Source organism: Planococcus citri, chromosome 5 (genome assembly GCF_950023065.1).
Source record: "Planococcus citri chromosome 5, ihPlaCitr1.1, whole genome shotgun sequence".
NCBI classification, from domain to species: Eukaryota; Metazoa; Arthropoda; class Insecta; order Hemiptera; family Pseudococcidae; genus Planococcus; species Planococcus citri.
The window spans coordinates 28,698,754-28,721,670 of NC_088681.1; the positions used below are offsets into that span (position 1 = coordinate 28,698,754).

The following is a 22,917-nucleotide window of genomic DNA, read 5'->3' on the forward strand; positions in this document are numbered from 1 at the left end:
TCAGTATTTTTTTTTTTTTTTTTTTTTTTTACAATCCGATCCCCAGCAAAATTCTTAATTAGTATTTTGTTAGTTTTTGTTCAAGTAGGTACCTATAGTTGAAAATGCCATCAAAAGAGTACCTACAATTTTCTTTAATTAGGTATCATCAAAAGGACATGATCGATGCACTTGCCTCTATACAAGAAGGAACAAACGCAAGTTTTCAGCATTTTTACTTCTTAATGCGATAATATTGTAATATCATGTTATAATTTATTTTACACTTATGTAGGTACGCATAAGTATTTTCTCTGGTTCTTATTAAAGTTGAACTTGCCAAACAGGCTGAGAATAAAAATTTATTTACTACATATTTTCAAAAAAATAGTTTCATGTTCTACAGTCATTTTCTTTACTTTATTGCGAAATCTCAAAAAGTTTCCAAAAATTGGTATGGACGTGGCTATGGATGGAAACGCAGGGTAGCAAAAAATGGGGAAAATAGTCAAACAGCCATTTTCTTAAGGTTTCGTGGATGGCCAAAAATGGAAATTTTTCATTTTTTGATTTCAAACTTTAATATTAATTTTTATGGCAATTCTGTGACCAAACCAATTATTCGAAATATGGAAAATATAATGTCCAAATTTTGTGAACAAATAATTACATCACTAATGTTCTAATTTTATTGCTTGCAATAAAAACTGGAAAACAAAAAATGTCTTCGTTTAACCATAGATGGGTACTTCGCCCTACATATGTTTTTGTACGTAAAACAAATCTGAATATTTTTGGTTCCACGATCTCATCAAGTCCCAAAAAAACCACTTACATACAAATTTTTAAAAACTTTTTTTTTAGGAAAAAAATGGAGGTACCAACGCGACATATTGATAGACGTAATATGTAAATAATTCAGTTCGTATCAAGGTCATATACCTACCCACCTACTAATTAGAACTAGTTATCATCAGACACCTAAGTAGCTACCTGATTAAAAAGGTTCAATGTCAAAATATTTCACACTACTTTCATATGTACGTACAACCACAATGAAAAATATTTAATTCTGGTTTTATTTTATAATGATAAGACAAAAAAAAATCATACATACAAGCTACGCTATAATTAGAAGCTTATCTCCTTACTTTAATACCTAGTGAATGCGGTTGAAAGTCGTTGCTATTTCTATGGTACTTGAATAAGTACATCCAGTTGATAAAATTAGTTATTTTCAACATTTTATAGTGTACTTACGTGTACTTAGTGTAAATCAAATAAAATTATAAATGATCGACCTGTTGAATTAGTGGCCATAAAATCATGAATAAAACGTTCGCGAAATTTTTTAGAAAATTCACCGCAAGGCTTTGTTTTAGTGTGTCGTATGTTTTTTCAAGCGTATACTTTCTTATAGTTTCCTAATCAGGTACGATATTAATTTATTCATCGCATACCCTTTGTTATTTTTATGCCTAATAACATGACCCAAAGACAACAAAAATGAATTGGTGAGAATATTTTTATTGTGCCCATATTCTAACACTAATTTACACCTTTCAGGTGTCACACATTCCATCAGTATCGCAAAATGGAATCATTCAATGGGACTTGTCTAAATAGCGCCAGCACTGGGCTAACACAATTACTTTTTTCTCACTTGCTGTCCACTTTGACACAATCATATTGCGATTTGAGCACAGTTTATCCAGACGATCGAAGCGCCGAAATCATCCAATCTAACGATGAATTTGATTTCATCGTCGTCGGAGCTGGTTCTGCTGGATCCGCAGTGGCGAACCGATTGAGTGAAATTAGTTCGTGGAAAGTTTTACTAATAGAAGCTGGGCCCGACCCGCCACTCGAATCTGATATCCCATCTTTGTTTCTTTCACTTCTGGGTTCGAAATATGATTGGAAATATAAGGTAGAAAAATCAGAAAAAAGCTGTCGAAGTACGATTGACAATCAGTGTCTTTGGCCTCGAGGAAAAGTATTGGGAGGTTGCAGCTCGATTAATGCATTACAATATGTACGTGGCAATGCCAAAGATTACGACAATTGGGAAAGTTTGGGAAATCCTGGCTGGGATTATGAAAATGTTCTGAAATATTTCAAGAAGTTGGAATCTGCCAAGGTGGAGTCGATGGAAAAGGAAGCCCACGGATATGAGGGTTATATGAACGTAGAAAATTTTCAAGATGGTGACTTAATCGGTAATAAATTCAATAAAAAGTTACTGGTGAAATTATATCAAGAGTTGGGATTACCTTTTGTAAGAGATATGAATGCGAAACAGAAATCAGGAATTACAATGGTTCCAGGAACGGTGAAAAATGGCGTTAGATGGAATACGGCCAAAGCTTATCTAGCTCCGATTAAAGATAGAAAGAATTTATCAATAATGAAAGAAACCGTGGTCACGAAAATATTAATCGATGACAATAAGAAGGTTTACGGTGTCGAAATATTTAGAAATAATATTTATAAAAAAATAATCGCTAAAAAAGAAGTCGTATTAACCGCAGGAGCAGTCAACTCGCCTCAGCTTCTCATGCTTTCAGGAATTGGCCCGCGAGACCACTTGAAAGATTTAAATATTCCATTAATCAATGATCTGAAGGTCGGTTATAATTTACAAGATCATATTTTCACGATTAATTCATTTATTAAAATAGTCTCGAGAGAATTTAAAGAAATTTCTCCGCTCGATTTATTTTATTCGTATTTGACCAAAAAGACTGAATTGGGATCAATGTTCCTTCTAGATATGATGACTTTCGTTGATACTCAGAATAAGACTGATGATTATCCGGATATTCAAATACTTCATCTGAGTCATCCTGTCAAAAATGATGGATTGAGAGTTTACTTACAAACTGCCAATTTGCCAACGGAACTTATTGAAAAATTTGAAAAAGAGAACGAGAAACATCATTTGATTCAAATTCTCCCAATTTTACTTAGGCCAAAAAGTTCAGGCAGAATAATGCTTCAGAGTAATAACCCATTTGACCAGCCAAAAATCATTAGCGGGTATTTGACCGAATCTGATGACATAACAACTCTCATTCGAGGCATAAAATTAATTCGTAACCTCTCAAGTACTAAAGCATTCAGATCTTGTTGTGAACTAATCGAATTTCAACCTCTAAATGATTGCAAAAATTTGAAGCCATCGACGGATGAATATTTCGAATGTATTATTCGTAATTTTGCCCAGACTGTGTACCATCCAGTGGGTACTTGTAAAATGGGCCCTAAAAACGATAAAGATGCGGTGGTTGATGCCAGACTCAAAGTATATGGGGTGAAGGGCTTGAGAGTGGCTGACACTTCAATAATGCCAAAAATAGTTAATGGAAATACCAACATTCCTGCGATTATGATTGGAGAAAAGGCTGCTGATTTGATTAAAGAGGATTGGATTGATCAATCCAAGCATACCGAATTGTAGAAAGTAAATTAAGTAGGTAAAAATCTATCTTGGTACCTGTATTTTCAATAATTGTCAGTTGGTTTAAATTTAAAATGTTGATTGTTGAGATTCAATAAGTAGGTACGTACGTATAGGCATTTACGTAATACACACTCGTAATCTCATCATTACACCTCTGTCGCTAGATGCAAAATGTACGTCATTATGAGCGACCTAATGTCGGGTCAAACACGTACATAATGAGCGTATTATATCCCTAGTGTTATGTGGCAACGCCGCGAAACTCGCCATTACGTACGTGTTACGTTTGGACATAATTTAACAAATTTAACCGGTGAAGTTTGGTCACTCATAGACGCAAATTTTTTGCATCTAAACAACAGAAGTGTAAAATGGTGAGGTTACGAGTGTTTATTATGTAAAGCACCTTACACTACGCGATTAATAAAGTGTGTGATTATGAACTCGAGCAAAGTTACAGCGCTCGTCTTCGACTCGCGCAGTAACTTTGCACTCGTTCATAATCACCCACTTTATTAATCTAGTAATGTAATGTACTATTACTTGAAAAAAAAAAAAAAAAAAATGAAAAATACCTCCAAAAATTTTATGCCTCAAAAAATCAGTGATTCCTGTGAAGCTCAATTCTTGAATAATGTGTATACACATTTCATCCTCCCCTTCCCACCGCCCCCCAAAAGAAAATCAGCTTCGTTTACCCCCGTGAAAAGCTTTCTAAAGGAAAGACAACATTTTGAAAAAAATATTATTTACTATGCAGTGTATCGTTTGTTATGTTTTCGACCGCTATGATTACGAATTTTAACTGATTTTTTTTTACACAAAACTCTTACTGACCCCCCCCCCCTCCCCACTCCCACCAACAAAACATTTGTGCGACGTATTTACTGTTTTTGGTATGAGCAAAATGAAAATTTTATGTGGGCTAAGGGGGTATAGTTAATTGGGTGCTGAATTTTATGAAGACACTGATATCCAATTCTCATAATTATTGGTTTTTTAATACACGAGCCTATACTGAGCCAAGACCCAATAGGAAATTGAATTTCAAAAATCACCCATGTAAAAATTTGAGAAAAAAATATTACATATATTTAATATTTATGTACCTACCTAATTATATACATTTTTTGAAATATTTACCTATACCAATACCTATTAAATTTATTAATTTTTTGTATTGACATTTTATAATTTTTCATTTTAAAATATTAAAAATGATTTTACTAAAAAAATTATGTAATATATACTTACGAGTAGAAAAATATAGGTATAGATACTGTTTTCGAAAGAAAATTCATTTATAATAAAATATGGCGGTGAACCTGTTTTCTAAAAAAAGTCGTGTTTTCATCATTTTTTAAAATTTATTTTTAAATTTAAAAAATGCGCATTTTTACAGAATTGATTGAAAAAAAACACCAAGTAGGTATAGGTAAGTAAAGTCAACGTTTTTACAGGGAAAATTGATAAATTTTTTTGCATTTTGTGAAAGTTGAACCAATTTAGCGAACAGCAACCTAATTTTCACTGTCTTTTGATTGATAAATTTCGTTGCCTGTAATATAGAATTACCATAATTTTTTAAGCATCTTTTTTTTGCAATTATCGAATCTAATTTTTATTACAATACATATACTCGTACATCTATTCCTATACTTAGTCTGTTTTTTATAGCCTAGAATATTTTTTCACAATTTTTATACGTAGTCCAATTTTCTAATCAAGAGAGAGTAAAGGGGGATAATCTCCCCACTTTGAATAAAAACGTTTTAAGTAACAATAACAATGAGGTAAACACAAAAATATAATCTTTTTTTGATTTTCTCAAGAAATTGTCGCCACCGCTTCGCTGAAATGATCGTATAGGTGAGTATATTATTCAATTATTTTATCAATAGATATGAAAGATTTTCATAAAATCGGGAACTTCAAGTTTCGACTTCTCCATTATCTATGTGTACAAGCACTGCAAATACAAATATAATTTGGTTGCTAATTCTTTTACATAGTACATAATATTCAATATTCTAGACATGACGTTTACCTACTTAAAGGAACCTACCTAAGAAGATATTTTTTCTATAAGTTTGCGAACGGCGCTAGTGATCAAATTGATAGTTATAGGTTACGGTGTGTGTGTTACCTGGGTAATAATTTACAAAAGATTCATAAATAAGTAATTAATGAATATGCACGTTGCACGTGTTTGTTCGATTTGCTTCATGACTTCATGTTTTTGTGTAGAATTACAAATTATACCCGCTGATTAGGTACATGGGTATTAAGTATAAGGTAAGTATGTAAAACATTGTACATAAATACATATTTTCAAGTTGCATTCGCAGTCAGAATAATTACTCATGATTTCATGACACTTGGGCCCAACACCATTCTTGTGAAACTGGAAAGTTTATTTGAAAGAGTAGCTTATCTATCTAAAAATACACCATCCACGCTAAAATTTAGATCAATATACTAAACTGAATTTTATTTTTTGATTTTTACTGTGTGTCCTACATATTTCTTGATTACAAAATCGGTTTATGTGGAGGAAGAAATTGAGCTATTCGAGGTCTTTGGTGGATTTTTGGATTTTTCAGTTTTGAAAAAAATTCATGAAAAAGCACTTGTGACCAGTTCAATCACGTTAGACTCAAATAGGTAATAATGAATAAAAAAAAAAACCGACATAAAAAGAATTTGGTATATTAAGTTTGGTCTCATGGAATACATTTTTCTGCCATTAAAAAGAGGAATATTCCTGGAAAGAGAATGATCCATCAAAAATACTTTTAAAAAGCAAAATTACCGCCAACCAAAAAAAAAAAAAAAAAAAAAAAAACTTGCAAAAAGAATTGTCAACAAAAATCTGTTCATTAAGTAACTTTATTGAAAAAATTCATGATATCAAAACATCGCCAAGCAATTTTCATTCAGCAGTTGTGATCAGGAATTGATATGGAATTTCAAATTAATTTGGTACTTACTGAAATAAAATATCCATAAGTTTGAGAACTGAATTGAAAAACCGGACCGATAAATTCCGCCGGCGCTTGGCCCGGTTTTTCAATTCAGTTCTCAAACTTATGGATATTTTATTTCAGTAAGTACCAAATTAATTTGAAATTCCATATCAATTCCTGATCACAACTGCTGAATGAAAATTGCTTGGCGATGTTTTGATATCATGAATTTTTTCAATAAAGTTACTTAATGAACAGATTTTTGTTGACAATTCTTTTTGCAAGTTTTTTTTTTTTTTTTTTTTTTTTTGGTTGGCGGTAATTTTGCTTTTTAAAAGTATTTTTGATGGATATCACGACTTTTTTTTTAAATGTGTACATATTGTAAATTGTTAATGCGAATTTGGGTACATACTCCAAGAAGTTGAGAATATCAGATTTTTGTTGACAATTCTTTTTGTTTTTTTATAGGTAAGTTTTTTTTTTTTTTTGGTTGGCGGAATTTTTGCTTTTTAAGAGTATTTTCGATTGATATCACGACTTTTTTTTTTTTTTTAATAATGTAGATTATTATAAATTAGTAATGGGAATTCGGGTACACCAACAATTTTAGAATAATTTGTTGATTAAATCACAAAGTTTCTCACTAGAAGAACACTACCGAACTGATGTGAGTCAAATTTCGTACAGTGATTTAAATTAGGGTATTATTTCAAAATATAACGTTTGTTATTTAAAAAAATCATTTTTGACTCCCTTTTTCACAATTTAAAAGTTGCTTTCCCCCATAAAACCCCCCAAAAATGAAAATTTCTCGTTGTACCGTAGAAAAGGGTCATCTACATTATATTCGCTATCATTTTGCAAAATTTCAAGCAAATCGGTTCATTTGGAGAAGCTGTAGCCTTGTCAACGGAAATTTAAGTATGAAATTTCATGAATATTTCCATTTTTCACCCTCAATCACCCTAAAAATAAAAATTGTTTGCTGTACCATAAAAAAGGGTCATCTGCATCACATTTAATACAACTGTGCAAAATTTCAAGCAAATCGGTTCATTTGGAGAAGCTGTAGCCTTGTCAACGGAAATTTTCATGAATTTTCATGCTGAAATTTCCGTTGACAAGGCTACAGCCTCTTTTAATGAACCGATTTGGTTGAGATTTTGCACATTGATAGTGAATATGATGTAGATGACCCTTTTTTATGTTACAGCTAACAATTTTCATTTTTTGGGTGGTTTAGGATGAAAAATGGAAATATTCATCACGAAATTTCATGCTTAAATTTCCGTTGACAAGGCTACAGCCTTTCCAAATGAACCGATTTGCTTGAAATTTTGCACAATGATGGCGAATATAATGTAGATGACCCTTTTTTACGGTACCGCGAAAAATTTTCATTTTGGGGGTGTTTTAGGGGGGATAGAAATTTTAAAATTGAGAAAAAGGGGGTCAAAAATAATTTTTTTTCAAAACTGACGTTGTATCTAAAAATAACTCATTAATTTACACCAGTGTACGAAATTTGACTTGAATTGGTTCAGTAGTTTTCTCTTAACACGAAGATTAGTGATTTCAAAAATTACCCCAAAATGCCAACTTTGGGTATTCCAATCTACATCATTTTTTACCGTAGAAAGTTTGTAAGCATACCAAATTAAAGCTCTCGTTGATGCCAACAACATATCAAAAAATCAGATTCGTGCGTGTTTTTATTCGCGAGAAATTCATCATCGAAAATACGCTTAGTTGTTCAGGGAATATAAGCAGTAAGTGGCCGGACTGTCATCACGTTTGGTATTATCGTTTTGTTTTTTTTTTGTGTTCGTTTTTTTTTCTTGCTTGGCGGGGCAGTCCGACCGGACTGCTTGATTCATTTTTAGTGAATCATTCGCGAACAAATTGATTCATTTTTTTGTGAATCATTCGCGAACTAATTGATACATTTTTTAGTGAATCATTCTCGAATGAATTGATTCATTATTTAGTTAATCATTCGCAAACGAATTGATCAAGTTTCTTTCGATATTTTGATTCAGTTTTGGTGAATCATTCACAAACGAATTTATTCATTTTTCAGCGAATCATTCGCGAACGAATACAGAATGAATTTTTGCAGATTCAATATTGTATGCTCACAAAGCATGCTGCCTTTAAGTATGTACTTAGCTGAAATAATGTTCTCCTGAAACATTGAATACGAGCAAAAAAACGTAAGAGATATTATTTTAATCTGATCAATTGTATGTGTGTATTACCTACTCGTACGTAGGTTTAGGTGTCTAATTGTTTGATCATACATGCAATATGTAAGTAATTCGAATCTCATTAAGGGTCTCACTAATTAGAACTTGTCAGCATTACCTAACGGATTAATACTTAAGCTATTACGGATCAACAATGCAAAAATCTTTGAAACTATCGTACATATTTTCGTCCAACCACAACGAAAAATATTCAATTATAGTTTTAGAATTTTATAATGATATTGATAAGACAAAAAAAACATATCTCATCCTCATTTCAATACCTAGTGAATGTGGTTGAAAGACGTTACTTTTCTATGGAACCTACTTAAATAAATTCCACCAGTTGATAAAATGAGTTTGCAACATTCATTATGATACTTACGCGTACTTACTGTAAATCGAAAATGAATTATAAATGATCGAGCTGTTAAATTAGTTTGCCATAGAATCATGAATAAAACATCCGCGAAGATTTTTTAAAAATTCACCGCGAGGCGTTGTTTTAGTGCGTCGTTCGTGTTTTTAAGCAGATACCTACTTGTATTGTCCTAATCAGGTACGATTTTCCAAAGCCAATAAAAATGAATACAGATACGAATATTTTCACTGTGCCTACTCTAACACTAATTTGCACATTTCAGGGGCCAAACCTTCCGTTTGTGCAACAAAATGAACTCCATAAATGAGACGTGTCCAAACAGTGTGAGCGGGAGTAACCCAAATGTTGTTTTCTCACCTACTGTCCACTTTGACAAATTCATACTGCGATTTGAGCTCAGTTGTTTATCCAGACGATCGAAGCGCAGAAATCATTCAATCTAATGACTAATGAGGAATTTGATTTCATCGTTGTCGGAGCTGGTTCTGCTGGAGCAGCGGTTGCTAATCGTTTGAGTGAAATAAGTACCTGGAAAGTATTACTAATAGAGGCTGGATCTGATCCGCCAGTCGAATCTGAAATCCCAGCCATGTTTTTTACACTTCTGGGCTCAAAATACGATTGGAAATATAAGGTAGAAAAATCAGAACATGCCTTCCGAAGTCTGATTGACAATCAGTGTCTTTGGCCTCGAGGAAAAGTATTGGGAGGATGCAGCACGATTAACGCAAATATATACGCACGTGGCAATGCCAAGGATTACGACAATTGGGAACGTTTGGGAAACACTGGCTGGAATTATGAAAATGTTGTGAAATATTTCAAGAAGTTGGAAACTGCTAATGTGGAGTCGGTGGAAAAGGAAGCCCACGGATATGAGGGTAATGTGCATGTAGAAAATTATCAAGATGGTGACTTAATCGGTAATAAATTCAATGAAGAGTTACTGATGAAATTATATCAAGAATTAGGATTACCTTTTGTCAAAGATATGAATGCGAAGCAGAAATCAGGACTTACAAAGATTCCAGGAACACTGAAAAACGGCGTCAGATGGAGTACAGCCAAAGCTTACCTGGCTCATATTAAAGATAGAAAAAATTTATTAGTAATGAATGAGACCTTAGTCACTAAAGTATTGATCGATGGCAATAAGAATGCTTACGGTGTTGAAGTATTTTGCAATAATGTTCATAAGAAAATAATTGCCAAGAAGGAAGTCATATTGAGCGCAGGAGCATTGAACTCACCTCAGCTTCTCATGCTTTCAGGAATCGGTCCTCAAGATCATTTGAAAGAGTTAAATATCCCATTAATCAATGATCTGAAGGTCGGTTATAATTTACAAGATCATATTTTCCCGATACATTCAATGATTAAAATAGTCTCCAAAGAATTTAGGGCTAAAGAAGTTTCCCCATTCGATTTATTTTATTCGTATTTGACCAAAAAGACTGAATTGGGATCTTTGTTCGTTCCAGATATGATGACTTTCGTTGATATTCAGAATAAGACAGATGATTATCCGGATATTCAATTACTTCATCTCAGTCATCCTGTCAAACATGCTGGATTGAGAGCTTATTTACAAAGTGCCCGTGTGCGAACGGAACTTATTGAAAAATAAGAAAAAGAGAACGAGAAACATCATGTGATTCAAATTTGGCCACTTTTACTCAGGCCAAAAAGTACAGGCAGAATAATGCTGAACAGCAATAACCCATTTGACGCGCCAAAAATCATTACCGGGTATTTGACCGATTCTGATGACATAACAACTCTCATTCGAGGCATAAAAGTAATTCATAGGCTTGCAAATACCGCAACATTCAAATCATGCTGCGAATTTGTCGAAATTCAACCTCTAACTGATTGCAACAATTTGAAGCCCACAACGGATGAGTATTACGAATGTATTATTCGTAATTTTATCGCGACTGGGTACCATCCAGTGGGTACTTGTAAAATGGGCCCTAAAAGCGATAAAGATGCTGTGATTGATGCCAGACTCAGAGTATACGAGGTGAATGGCTTGAGAGTGGCTGATGCTTCAATAATGCCAAAAATAGTTAATGGAAATACCAACATTCCTGCGATTATGATCGGTGAAAAGGCTGCTGATTTGATAAAAGAGGATTGGCTCGATAAATCCAGGCATACCAGAAAGTGAATTAAGTAGGTAAGAATCTACCTACCTGTATTTTCAATAAGTATGTGTTGGTTTAAATTTAAAGTGTTGATTGTTATGATTTATTGCTTTGTATTAATTATCTTACCAACAAAATAGAAAAAGGTCTAACAAGGGAACCTCTAGAGGTGTCATACTCCGATTTGAACGGGACCGCGATTTTTGGAAAGAACATATGTAGTCTAAAACCCCCAAAACCAAATTTTCAGCTGCCCAAGTTCATTTTTCGATTTTTGGCGAATTTTTGAAAATTCAAAATTGACTGTTTTTGGCTATTTGTGTTTTTTTTTTTTTTAAAGTACATACGAATTTGATCAGTAAAAATGGTCAAAATAAATCCCACAACTAATAATAATTACCCAAACCCAAATTTCACAATTTCCAGCCATTCTGGAGCCTCCAGCGCGATTTTTCAATTTCTCCAGAATTTTGAATTTGCTCCAGAAGGCGTGAATATGTAGTTGGGCAGCTAAAAATCGAGTTGTGTATTATACTCGACCTGTTTAACGAGTTTATCCACATTTGAGCCGATTTTAGGAGTGACAGCTCCAGCGGTGGCAGCCTTTGTATAGCGGGTGTAGCAGCTCGCTACACCCAGAAGCAGTTCGCTACACCCAGAAAAACAGTTTGCTACACCCAGAAAAAATTCGATACACCCATAAAAAAATTATTCTTCAATTTTACATTGTTATAACTCAAATTTTTAGCAATAACTATTCGCTTTGTTCGTTTTTTGCTAGTTGACTACCTACACAGACACAATTTTTGTGGTAAAAGTTGATAAACAGTGAAAAATCTCTCTTTTTTGTTCTTTTTCAATCAGTTTGAGAACCTCAAAAATTTTTGCTACATCCAGAAAAAATCGACACTTTTTTCTTCCAACCAAACCCAGTTTCGCTACACCCAGGCGAAATCTAGGTTGCCACCGCTGGACAGCTCAAGAGTGGTTTTTTGATCAACTTTTTTCAAAATTAAAAAATCCAAAAAATCAAATGTTTCCCGTTTGTGTGGAAATTTTCGAAATTCACGCGAATCGCTGTATTTCTTCAAAAACTAACCCCCGGAGCGCAAATTCTGCCATTTCCAGCCGTTTTGGAGCGAGAGTGACACCTCAAAAAACCACTCTTGAGGTGTCCCTCTCAAAATCGGCTCAAATGTGGATAATTTCGTTAAACAGGTCAAGTTTAATACACAACTCGATGTTTAGCTGCCCAACTTCTTATTCACGCCTTCTGGAGCAAATTCAAAATTCTGCAGAGAAATTGAAAAATCGCGCTGGAGGCTCCAGAATGGCTGGAAATGGTGAAACTTGGATTTGAGTAATTAATATTAGTTTTGGGACTTATTTTGACTATTTTTACTGATCAAGTACGTACTTTTTAAAAAAAAAGCATAAATAGCGCCAAAACAGTCAATTTTGAATTTTCAAAAATTCGCCAAAAATCGAAAAATGAATTTGGGCAGCTGAAAATTTGGTTTTTGGGGGTTTTAGACTATGCTCTCTCCAAAAATCGCGGTCCCGTTCAAATCGGAATGTGACACCTCAAGGGTTCCCTTGTAAGAAGGTCTTGAAATGTATAGTGTTTATTCAAGCTGTTTTTATTTCACATATACTTAGACCCTTTTGAAAAAGTTTTTTAATCCTGAATAATTTATCAAAAGCCTGAGAAGGATATTCCTGTTTAAAAATCTTAACATAATGTTGTTTTTTTTTTTGGTTTCTCCAAGTTACAAGTATTTGTCAATTTCTGCACAAAATAAATAAGTAGATATTTTTATTTTTCCATCAATAATTTTTCAAAACCTTGATTTTCTCATTCGCTCAAAAATAAAATTTATCACAGCTCGAGAATGCAGATTAATCTCAAAGGTAACTAACTCTTCATTACCTACATTAAGATCATTGATAGTGTAGTTCAACATCATGAAATATCATGATTGGAAACAACAAATTCTGCTCAAGCAATTTTCAAGATGTACAACTTCACTATAGCGGAGGTTATACTGAAGATGAAAGATGCGGACGAAGATGAAAAGTTGAATCAAATTAACTTTTCATCGCCGCATCTTTCATTTGATTGGTCAATTTACTATCACTAACCAATCAGGTGCGACTAGACATCTTCATCCGCATCTTACATTGTCAGTATAACCTCCGCCTATCAATGATCGGGGAGGGATAGTGACTTCTTCATGAATGCTTCAACATTATAAAATGCCAGAAACAGCTGCAATTTGACAGTGTAAAGCTTTTCAAAGTGGTAGATAAGCCTATTTCGATACTTCTGCAGAAAAACAATCGTACCACTAACCTTTTGCGGGATGTAACTATTTGTTGACAAATATCGAGAAAGAATATCAACTTCAGCAGGAATTTCTCAAAACATTCAAAAGGTCAGAGTTGTGGTTGAACAATAGTTGAAAGCTTTTTACTGAATCTCAAATCCCCTGAATCCTGTAGTCATAAGCTAGACACAATCTCATGCTTATAAACGACGACTTCTGCTCGTGCAATTTTCATGATGTAGAACTACATTATCTATGATCAAGGTGGGATAGTGACTTCTTCATGAATGCTTGAACATTATGAAATGCCAGGGAGTGCTGCAATTTGACTGTGTAAAGCTTTTCAAAGTGGTAGATAAACCTATTTCGATATTTCTGCAGAAAAACAGTCGTACTGCTAACCTTTGTAGGATGTAACTATTTGGTGACAAATATCGAGAAAGAATATCCACGGAGTGATAAACAGATTTGATGGGTGGATTGTAGATTATCTGAACTTATGTGCTGTTAAAAGCATCTGTGTTCCTTTCAATTCTTGTTTCTGTCATTTCAAGCCTACTTGATAATATTTCCCATATTATGTACTTTGCGTATTCATGCTCTGTTTTTTCGGGTTTTTATCGAGACAAGCGAATCAAATTTTCAAAAAATCGCTCTGGTCCACCATTTTCACACCTTTCATGATTTCATTTTGTGAAGGGTCTACCATCAATATGTTTATCCAAAAATGGAGCATGGGTCCAATTTTTTTATCCCAACTTTTTTGAAAATTTGCCCCCCAAAAAGGGGTGGGGTGTTCTTTGGCGATATGCTTTCACTCATTCAGTACACCTAATGATACTATATCATTCAGTTCCATGATTGACCTCATTGGGGTTTTTGCTTTCTCGGTTTTCAAGGAAAATTAAATAAATCGGTACGGCTTTTACGAGACGGCTTTAAGGGGCTGGGAGGCAAACTGTGGGTTAAAGTGATGCTTGTGATGATCTAATTCAGGAAATTGAAAGCATTTTCACCCAACATCTCAGGATTAGCCTGGGTCTTTAAGGGTTAATCGATTCGCTGATAACAGACGAGTACCTACCTATCGTGTGCACTACGGAACTCCTTCGACGAAAGGATCCTCACCCAACATCCAAGTCTCTGCGCCTTCAATAATAACGTAGGTATTGCATGAGAAATTATACTTACATTACCTACATTCTTTGTTTTTTTTTAAAATTTTTTCTTAAAGCTATTCTTCATTTAATTAATTGTGTCTTTGTGCATAGTAAATTGAAGAAAAGTTTTTTCGATATAAATAAAATTAATATAAATAAAATTTCAAATGATAAATTTTGAATAATTAAACGAATAACACTTAAAATAATATAAATAGAATTTAATGACCAAACTATTAAAAAAAAAGTAAAATTTTATTTACTATAATTACGTTCACATGAACATACATTAATTGATTTCAAAAAGAATAAGTAAGTTCTCATTTCATTTTTTTTAATATAAAATTTTATGGTTTATTTGTTTGCAGGATAAATTAATCTGGTCATTAGATAATCATTAAATGAACCGACCTTAAAGTTTGTCTATTCAGCCTCTACTTATACAAATGTAAATAATTTTCGCGCACTTATGCTGAACTTTTCGCATCAGCTTTAATTTGATAAGATGTATGACGCAGGTTTCAACTTATCGTTATGCATTAATGTACATATGTATCTATTTCACCTGGGATATAAAGAAGGTCGGCAAACATCTCAAAGTAGGTCATTTTTGAAATGTGATACTGCCAAATCAGTAAAACAGTTTCTGCCTTTTCTCCCCAATTCATCCTCTCAAAATAAAATTCACTGAAATTCATTGTAAATGGACAAAATTTCTGAGATTCTTTTAGTGCCTTACCTGCTTGTTTTTTTTTCTACGAATCGAACTCAAATTGTTTAAAATAGCGTCAAAGAGGTAGGTAGGTAGGTAGGTACTCGTGTGCCAATTTTTATTATATTGTTTTCGTAGCTAAATCTACAAGAAACTACGAGTGTGATAAGTTGATAAAACTGCTACTAATGAAAGAGAGCAAAGAAGACAGTGTTGTGTATGAAGGTATCTATAGGTACCTGTATGGTTTAATTCGATGCGTACTTAGTTAATTACCTACCTACGCGTAATTAATTATGCCGACCAATATGTTATGAATGCATCGGTATTTCGTAAATTCTCATTATATGTACTTTGTAATTTTCGTATCATTGTAAGATTGTATAAATTTAGGTACATCGATTGTTTGATTACATGTCTTAAAATCATGACCAAAAAATCGCTTCAAATTATTTTATTTTAAAACGATAAGATGAAATTTAAAAATGCTCGCATGCCTACACGATGCAGACATTTTTTTTTCGACGAGCTAATAATGCTGTGTTTATAAGAAGCATGCGTCAATCAGAAGCTTAGGTACCTTAGTACCTACCTACCGTTTTACTTGTTGAAATGTGGTTACTTTTGCTGCACGTGAATCCACTTGTTAAACTGGATTTACAAGATTTGGAATACCTGGTGTAGTTTTAACAAATTATAAATATGTAATTAAACGGTTAAATTAGTTTGCCTTTGAATTACGAAATAAACTACCGCGTTTGATTTTTAGACAATTCTGAACAACATGTCGCTGTAGTCGGTCGTCTGCGGTTAAATTTAACCTAGGTAATTGCCCACCGGTTTCTCGTTTTGTTTACTTATCGTGTTGCTGCTGTATGCTTATAAGGTATGGTTTCGATTTTTACTACACTTTCTCATGTACCTACGGTACTTAGTTATTGTAATTTATAATTTCCGAGTTGCCTAGTTCTTAAAAAAATGCATTACAATAATTTTATAGAGCTGATACGGTTTTGGAATTGATAGTTTTCTAAATAGGTAATGTATTCCGAATAAGTAATAATAGCATTACTATGTAAATTGGAATTATTTTGAAAATTATTTGCTTTGAAAAAATTGAACATTTTGCATTAAAAATAATTAGGTATCAAAGAAGTGTAAATTTTTTATCTAAAAATTCAGATTCTGTCAGTGCATTGTGTGATAATAGTTTTAGCATAAATCGTTAGGGTACCACTACCTACGAGTATGTATCTACTGGATATAGGAATAACAAATTATATAGTCGGGGGACCCGCATAAGGATCAACTGCACCACCCCCCCCCCGTCGACCCACAGGACAACTTTTTTCATGAAGGGTGAGTAAAAAAGTGTCCCCACTCACAAAATGGCGGCCATTTTGATTGACAGGTCCGCCGAAATCGCAGATTTTGCGTTCCAACGTGGACTTTGCAAAACAATTTTTAAGCCACACGAAGGTAGATCGAAAGAGATTTATCACCTGTCAGAATTTGCAGGGCTAAAGTGCCTTTTTAGATTTTTGGTGAATTTTTGAAAATCAAATTTAGGTCAAAATCGAGGTAAAAAATCAAAATTTTACCAAATTGACCAAGAAAGCTGAAATTTGAGATACACCCTATTTTCGACCTGCCAAATCGATTAGAAACTGTTTCAGCCCGTTCCGTTTAGTTCTGGAGCCTTCAGTAGATTTTTGAAACTCGAAATTCCCTCAAAATTTCATCAAATGGAATTGGAGAAAGCCGAAATTTATTCTGCGAACTAATTTTAATGCACTAAGAAGTCGACTGCCGATGAATTTTAAGTCGTTTTGGAGCCTCCAGCAACTTTTTGAAAATTACTGCAGTCTTCGCCAGATTTTTGAAACTTGAAATTCTTACAAAAATTTATCAAATGGAGTTGGAAAGCTGAAATTTACTTTGAAAACTAATTTCAATACGATGTGAAGTCGACTGCAGGTGGTTTCAAGTGGTTTTGGAGCTTCCAGCTACTTTTTTGAAATTTAAATTTTCCAAAAAACGTCATAAAACCTGTTCAATTACTCTTAATCACGTGTGTTCGAGATTGGTGCTTGTTAATGACCTTCATGACCGATAAATTACCCACCCGTTATTTTTTTTAAAATCGGTGTATTTCAGTTTGAAATATATTTTTGTGCATCGATTTCCGTATTTTAAAATTTTAAAAATTCACCCTTCCCGCCACTGTTTGAAGTAGAAAGATGATATTCAATTGACATCCCATTTTTGGCATTATTCCGAAATGGATTTCAGGCATTTTCAATCGATTTTGAAGCCTCCAGCGACTTTTTGAAAGGTTGTATGGCATTTTTTGGAAAATTGAAATTTCCAAAAAGTAGCTGGAAGCTTCAAAACCATTTGAAACCACCATGCAGTCGACTTGAAATTAGTTTACGAAGTGAATTTCATCATTTGATAAAATGTTGTGGGAATTTCAAGTTTCAAAAATCTGGTGGAGATTCCAGTAATTTTCAAAAAGTCGCTGGAGGCTCCAAAATGACTTGAACCCATCTGAAGGCTGAAGTTGTCTTCAGAGGACGTTTAAATTGGAGAGCAGAGTAAATTTTGGCTTTCCATCTCCGTTCAATGAAATTTTGGGGAAATTTCAAGTTTCAAAAATCTACTGGAGGCTCCAGTAATTTTCAAAAAGTTGCTGGTGGCTCCAGAAGACATTAGTTGCAGAGTAAATCTCCATTTGATGAAATTTTGTGGAAATTTCAAGTTTTAAAAATTTACTGGAGGGTCCAATAATTCTCAAAAAGGCGCTGGAGGCTCCAAAAGGACTTGAAATTGATCTTCAGTCGACTTCGTAGCGTAGGTGTTGAAATTAGTTTGCAGAATGAATTTCGGCTTTCCAACTCCATTTGATGAAATTTTGTGGTTCGAATTTCAAGTTTCAAAAATGTACTGGAGGCTCCAGAACTGCTCAAAACGGACTGAGACAGTTTCCAATCGACTTGTCAGGTTGATTATAGAGTATATCCCAAATTTCAGCTTTCTTGGTCAATTTGGTAAAATTTTGATTTTTTCCCTCGATTTTGACCTAAATTTGATTTTCAAAAATTCACCAAAAATCGAAAAAGACACTTTAGCACTTGAAATTTTGACAGGTGATTAAATCAATCTATCTTTGATAAACAAAATTTAAGCTGCCCGAATTCGTATTTCGATTTTTGGCGAATTTTCTTGATCTCTATGCTAAAAAAAATATTTGTGTTCAGTAATGATGAAAAAATGAATACTAAAACTAAACCTAAAACCAATATCAACTCCCAAAAACTGAATTTCATCTTTTCGAGCGATCCTATAGAGCTCCAAGGATAATTTAAATTCCTCCGAAATTTTAAAATTTTTCCAGAAGTCGCCGGAATTGATTTTAGGCAGCTAAGAATTAAGTTGTGGCTCATTCTTGACCTACTTAGGTAACGAAATTATTCCCATTTGAGTCGATTTTCAGGAGGAAACTTGAGTGTTTTTTCAACCAACATTTAGGCATAGGTAACCAAGGATAAATCTAAACTCACGCTGAAGGCTCCAGAAAGTATAGAAATGATGAAATTTAAATAGGTGGGGGGGGGGTTCAACAACATAAAATATTTCGTGCTTATTTGAATTTTTTTTTTTTTGAATTTTTGAACTTTTTTAATAAGAGGCAATGGCAAAATTGTGTTGAGATGGAATCTAAAAATTGGCCTTCATGCTAAAATCGCTGACCTTCGAATCGATTGCAACCTCTTTAGAACTAATTCAGGACCTCCGGTTCAGATTATTCATTTCTTTTCATACATAAATATAAGCTATTTTTGTCATTTTTGTAATTTCGTAAACAATCAAAAAATCAACTTCGGACAAAAATTGATTCAAAAAATCGTCAAAAAACAACTGAACAGTGGTTACCAAAAAATAAAAAATTCCAAAATACTAATATTAATAAAGATCAAAAAAATTACGATCAGAAAATTTTGAAAGCTATAGATTTAAAAAATTAGTTTCAAAAGATTTCAAAAGTATTATTAGGTAAATAGACACTTACTCGATTAAATTAGTGGGAAAAACTCCAAGACCACTTCTGATTTTCACTCACTGGCACCAATTCTGCTTTTCAGGAGCCAGACTACCGTTTGCGCTGCAGAATGGAATCCTTCAACGGAACCTGTCCAAATATCGTAAGTGTAGGAAGTTCTCAGCTACTATTTACTCACTTATTGTCAACTTTGATACAATCCTACTGCGGTATCAACACTGTTTACTCAGCCGATCGAAGTGCAGACATCATCCAAACAAACGATGAATTTGATTTCATCGTTGTCGGAGCTGGCTCAGCTGGACCCGCATTGGCGAATCGTTTGAGTGAAATAAGCTCCTGGAAAATTTTACTCATTGAAGCTGGGCCTGATCCTCCGATCGAATCCGATATCCCAGCCATTTTCCTGACCCTTCTAGGTTCGAAGTATGATTGGAATTATAAAGCAGAAAAATCAGAGAAGAGCTGCCGAAGTATGATCAACAAACAGTGTCTGTGGCCTCGGGGTAAATTCTTGGGAGGCTGCAGCTCGATTAATGGTATGTTGTATGTACGCTGCCATTCCAAAGATTACGACAACTGGGAAAGTCTAGGTAACCCTGGCTGGAATTATGAAAATGTTTTGAAATATTTCAAAAAGTTGGAGATTTTTAATTCGGATTCAATGGAAAAGGAAGCCCATGGATATGAGGGTTATGTCAATGTGGAGAACTTTCCAGATGGAGATCTACTTGGTAATAGATTCGATAAAGATTTATTGGTGAGATTATATAATGAGTTGGGATTACCTTTTGTCGGAGATATGAGTGCAAAGCAGAAATCTGGAGTTACTATAATTCCAGGAACTGTGAAAAATGGTGTTAGACAGAATACTGCTAAAGCTTACCTAGCCCCTATTAAAGATAGAAAAAATTTATCGGTGATGAAAGAAACCTTGGTCACTAAAGTATTAATTGATAATAATAAAAAGGTTTATGGCGTTGAAGTATTTCGAAATAATGTCCATGCAAAAATAATTGCCAAGAAGGAAGTCATATTGACCGCCGGAGCATTGAACTCACCTCAGCTTCTCATGCTTTCAGGAATTGGTCCACGAGATCATTTGAAAGACTTGAATATTCCATTAATTAATGACTTGAAAGTCGGTTACAATTTACAAGATCATATATTCTTGACCAATTTACTAGCTAAAGTTACCGTCAAAGAATCCAAAGAAGTTTCACCGCTCGATTTATTGTATTCGTATTTGAGTAAAAGGACTGAATTTGCATCCGTTTCCACTCTCGATACAATGGCATTTGCTGACACTCTGAATACCACTGACGATTATCCTGATATCCAAGTGCATCATTTTGATTACTTGGTTAAAACTGACGCATTACGAGGATACCTTCGAAGTGCTAATTTTCCAGTAGAACTTATCGAGAAGTTTGAAAAAGTAAACGAGAAACATTATATGATTCAATTCCTACCAACTTTACTGAGACCTAAAAGTACAGGCAGAATAATGCTAAACAGTAATAATGCTGTTGAGCAGCCAAAAATCATTACCGGATATTTGACCGAATACGAAGATATTAAGACTTTAATTCGGGGTGTAAAATTAATTCACAAGCTCGCAAATACCACAACATTCAAATCATGCTGCGAATTTGTCGAAATTCAACCTCTAAATGATTGCAAAAATTTAAAGCCAGCAACGGATGAATATTACGAATGTCTTATTCGTAATTTTGCCCAAACTGTGTACCATCCAGTGGGTACTTGTAAAATGGGCCCTGAAAGCGATAAAGATGCTGTGGTTGATGCCAGACTCAGAGTATACGGAGTGAAAGGTTTGAGAGTGGCTGATGCTTCGATAATGCCAAAAATAGTCAATGGAAATACGAATCTCCCTGTGATTATGATCGGAGAAAAGGCTGCAGATTTGATAAAAGAAGACTGGCACGATGATCTCAATCATAAAGAATTATAGAAATTGAATACTTTCCTGGGTAGGTACCTACCTGTATAGTGAGTTGATTTAATTTTTATAAATTGCTATAATTTTTTCTCAGATACCTAATTTATTAAGCTTTAAATTAGGTTTAAAAACCCTCCAAAAAATCATGAAAAATATTAAATAGGGACCGAATTCAATTGTTTATCAAATCGTATTCTGAAGAAGAAGAAAGTGCTTGAGTATTAGGTAGTGGGTACTCGATAAGTTTGGGATGTTTGTGTACTGCCGATAAAACGGTTCCAACTCGAACATTTTATAACTTTAGGACAGCTTTATTATTTGAAAATTTAAATACATATTTATTATCATTTCGTTCCATGATGATTCTACTAGAAAATAATACATAACGTCATTTCCATTTCAGCGTAAGTTTCGTTTCGAAATTTATTTTTGAACTTACAAAAAATAAATACCTCGCGAAAGAAAAAAAATATTCGCAAAGTTGGGAAAATGAATACTTTTATTTTGCCAAAGGCCCCACAATATTTTGAAATTGTCTCATTTTCACTCCAAGATATTTGTAATACTTAGACACAATTGATTTAGTTCATCAGAAATCACCAAATTATGAAATTGAATTTGATAGCTACAAATTTGTTTTTCTGCTACGGAGGGGGGCGGTGTTGCGTAGTTGTATTTTTTTTATTTACTTATTTTGTACATTATTTGAAGGGTTAAATGGAAAAGGGGCCTTAGTCATTTTTTTATTGTTCAAATAGACTTGAAATTTTTTTCTACAATCAAATATTTTCCAATTTGTTTTTTTTTTCATCACTGAATATGGTGAAATTAATTTTTTTAAATTTTTAATATATTCAAAATTATAAAAATAAAAAAATGACTAGGTAGTGTAAGGCCCCTTTTCTGTGGAACCTTTATTTGTTTATCGCGATGGTCGTTGGTACGCCACCTCTTCAACGGCCTCTAAATTTTCTACTTTTCGATCGTTTTGATCTCGTAACTACATAATAACCATGAATTAATGTAAATGAAGTTGTGTATAAAGTTTATTGAACTTTGTTGAATTATTTTTCCGTTGAAGTTATAGATTTTCAAAGTTCGTAAAATTGAAAAGTCATTATTATTATTTTTTTTTCAAAAATACCAGTTTCGTGCAATTTGAAGCAATATAAGTATTATGATACTTTGTACATAAGTTATTAGGTAAGCAAATATGTATATTGTTCATTTCTATTTTTTAACAAAATACAATTTGGTATACTTTTTTGCTCATGTGGTTGCCTATTATTATGATTTAAAAGGAAGAGTAAGATGTTCTCCAGTAATGTTCATGTCAAAGTCAAGATACACAATTTTTTTGTGCATTTTGTCATGAGGTATCAATAAATTTAACTAAAATTGTGTATCTTTTTAATAGGTACCTATAATTTGTTATAATGAATTTTTTCGTAAATAAATAAATCCACCATGTTTCAAGTGATTGACGAAAAATTCTCAGAAAAATAA

General features: G+C 33.4%; 3 protein-coding genes across 4 annotated transcripts; all 3 read left to right on the forward strand.

Moving 5' to 3' along the window:
- The first annotated feature begins 1,094 nt into the window (after positions 1-1,094).
- On the forward strand, positions 1,095-4,014 carry LOC135847857 (glucose dehydrogenase [FAD, quinone]-like). Its single transcript, XM_065367585.1, has 2 exons — positions 1,095-1,411; positions 1,546-4,014. The coding sequence occupies exon 2, from the start codon at positions 1,574-1,576 to the stop codon at positions 3,437-3,439; it is 1,866 nt and encodes a 621-aa protein (XP_065223657.1). The 5' UTR covers positions 1,095-1,411; positions 1,546-1,573; the 3' UTR covers positions 3,440-4,014.
- A 5,402-nt stretch (positions 4,015-9,416) lies between these two features.
- Positions 9,417-11,209, forward strand: LOC135848352 (glucose dehydrogenase [FAD, quinone]-like). Its single transcript, XM_065368252.1, has 2 exons — positions 9,417-10,631; positions 10,674-11,209. The coding sequence occupies exons 1-2, from the start codon at positions 9,482-9,484 to the stop codon at positions 11,207-11,209; spliced, it is 1,686 nt and encodes a 561-aa protein (XP_065224324.1). The 5' UTR covers positions 9,417-9,481.
- A 4,658-nt stretch (positions 11,210-15,867) lies between these two features.
- Positions 15,868-22,883, forward strand: LOC135846463 (glucose dehydrogenase [FAD, quinone]-like). 2 transcript variants are annotated; one of them, XM_065365562.1, is made up of 2 exons: positions 15,868-16,271; positions 19,531-22,883. In XM_065365562.1, the coding sequence occupies exon 2, from the start codon at positions 19,558-19,560 to the stop codon at positions 21,421-21,423; it is 1,866 nt and encodes a 621-aa protein (XP_065221634.1). In that variant the 5' UTR covers positions 15,868-16,271; positions 19,531-19,557; the 3' UTR covers positions 21,424-22,883. The 2 variants fall into 2 exon arrangements, with proteins under 2 accessions (XP_065221634.1, XP_065221636.1); XM_065365564.1 differs by lacking the exon at positions 15,868-16,271 and adding an exon at positions 16,300-16,423.
- The last annotated feature ends 34 nt before the right edge of the window (positions 22,884-22,917 follow it).

Bases quoted from the DNA above. Each gene is read 5' to 3' on its own strand.
- LOC135847857 (XM_065367585.1), top strand. From the start codon at position 1,574: ATGGAATCATTCAATGGGACTTGTCTAAATAGCGCCAGCACTGGGCTA.
- LOC135848352 (XM_065368252.1), top strand. From the start codon at position 9,482: ATGACTAATGAGGAATTTGATTTCATCGTTGTCGGAGCTGGTTCTGCT. The intron at 10,632-10,673 runs GTGCCCGTGTGC...AATAAGAAAAAG, and splicing joins ATTGAGAGCTTATTTACAAA to AGAACGAGAAACATCATGTG.
- LOC135846463 (XM_065365562.1), top strand. From the start codon at position 19,558: ATGGAATCCTTCAACGGAACCTGTCCAAATATCGTAAGTGTAGGAAGT.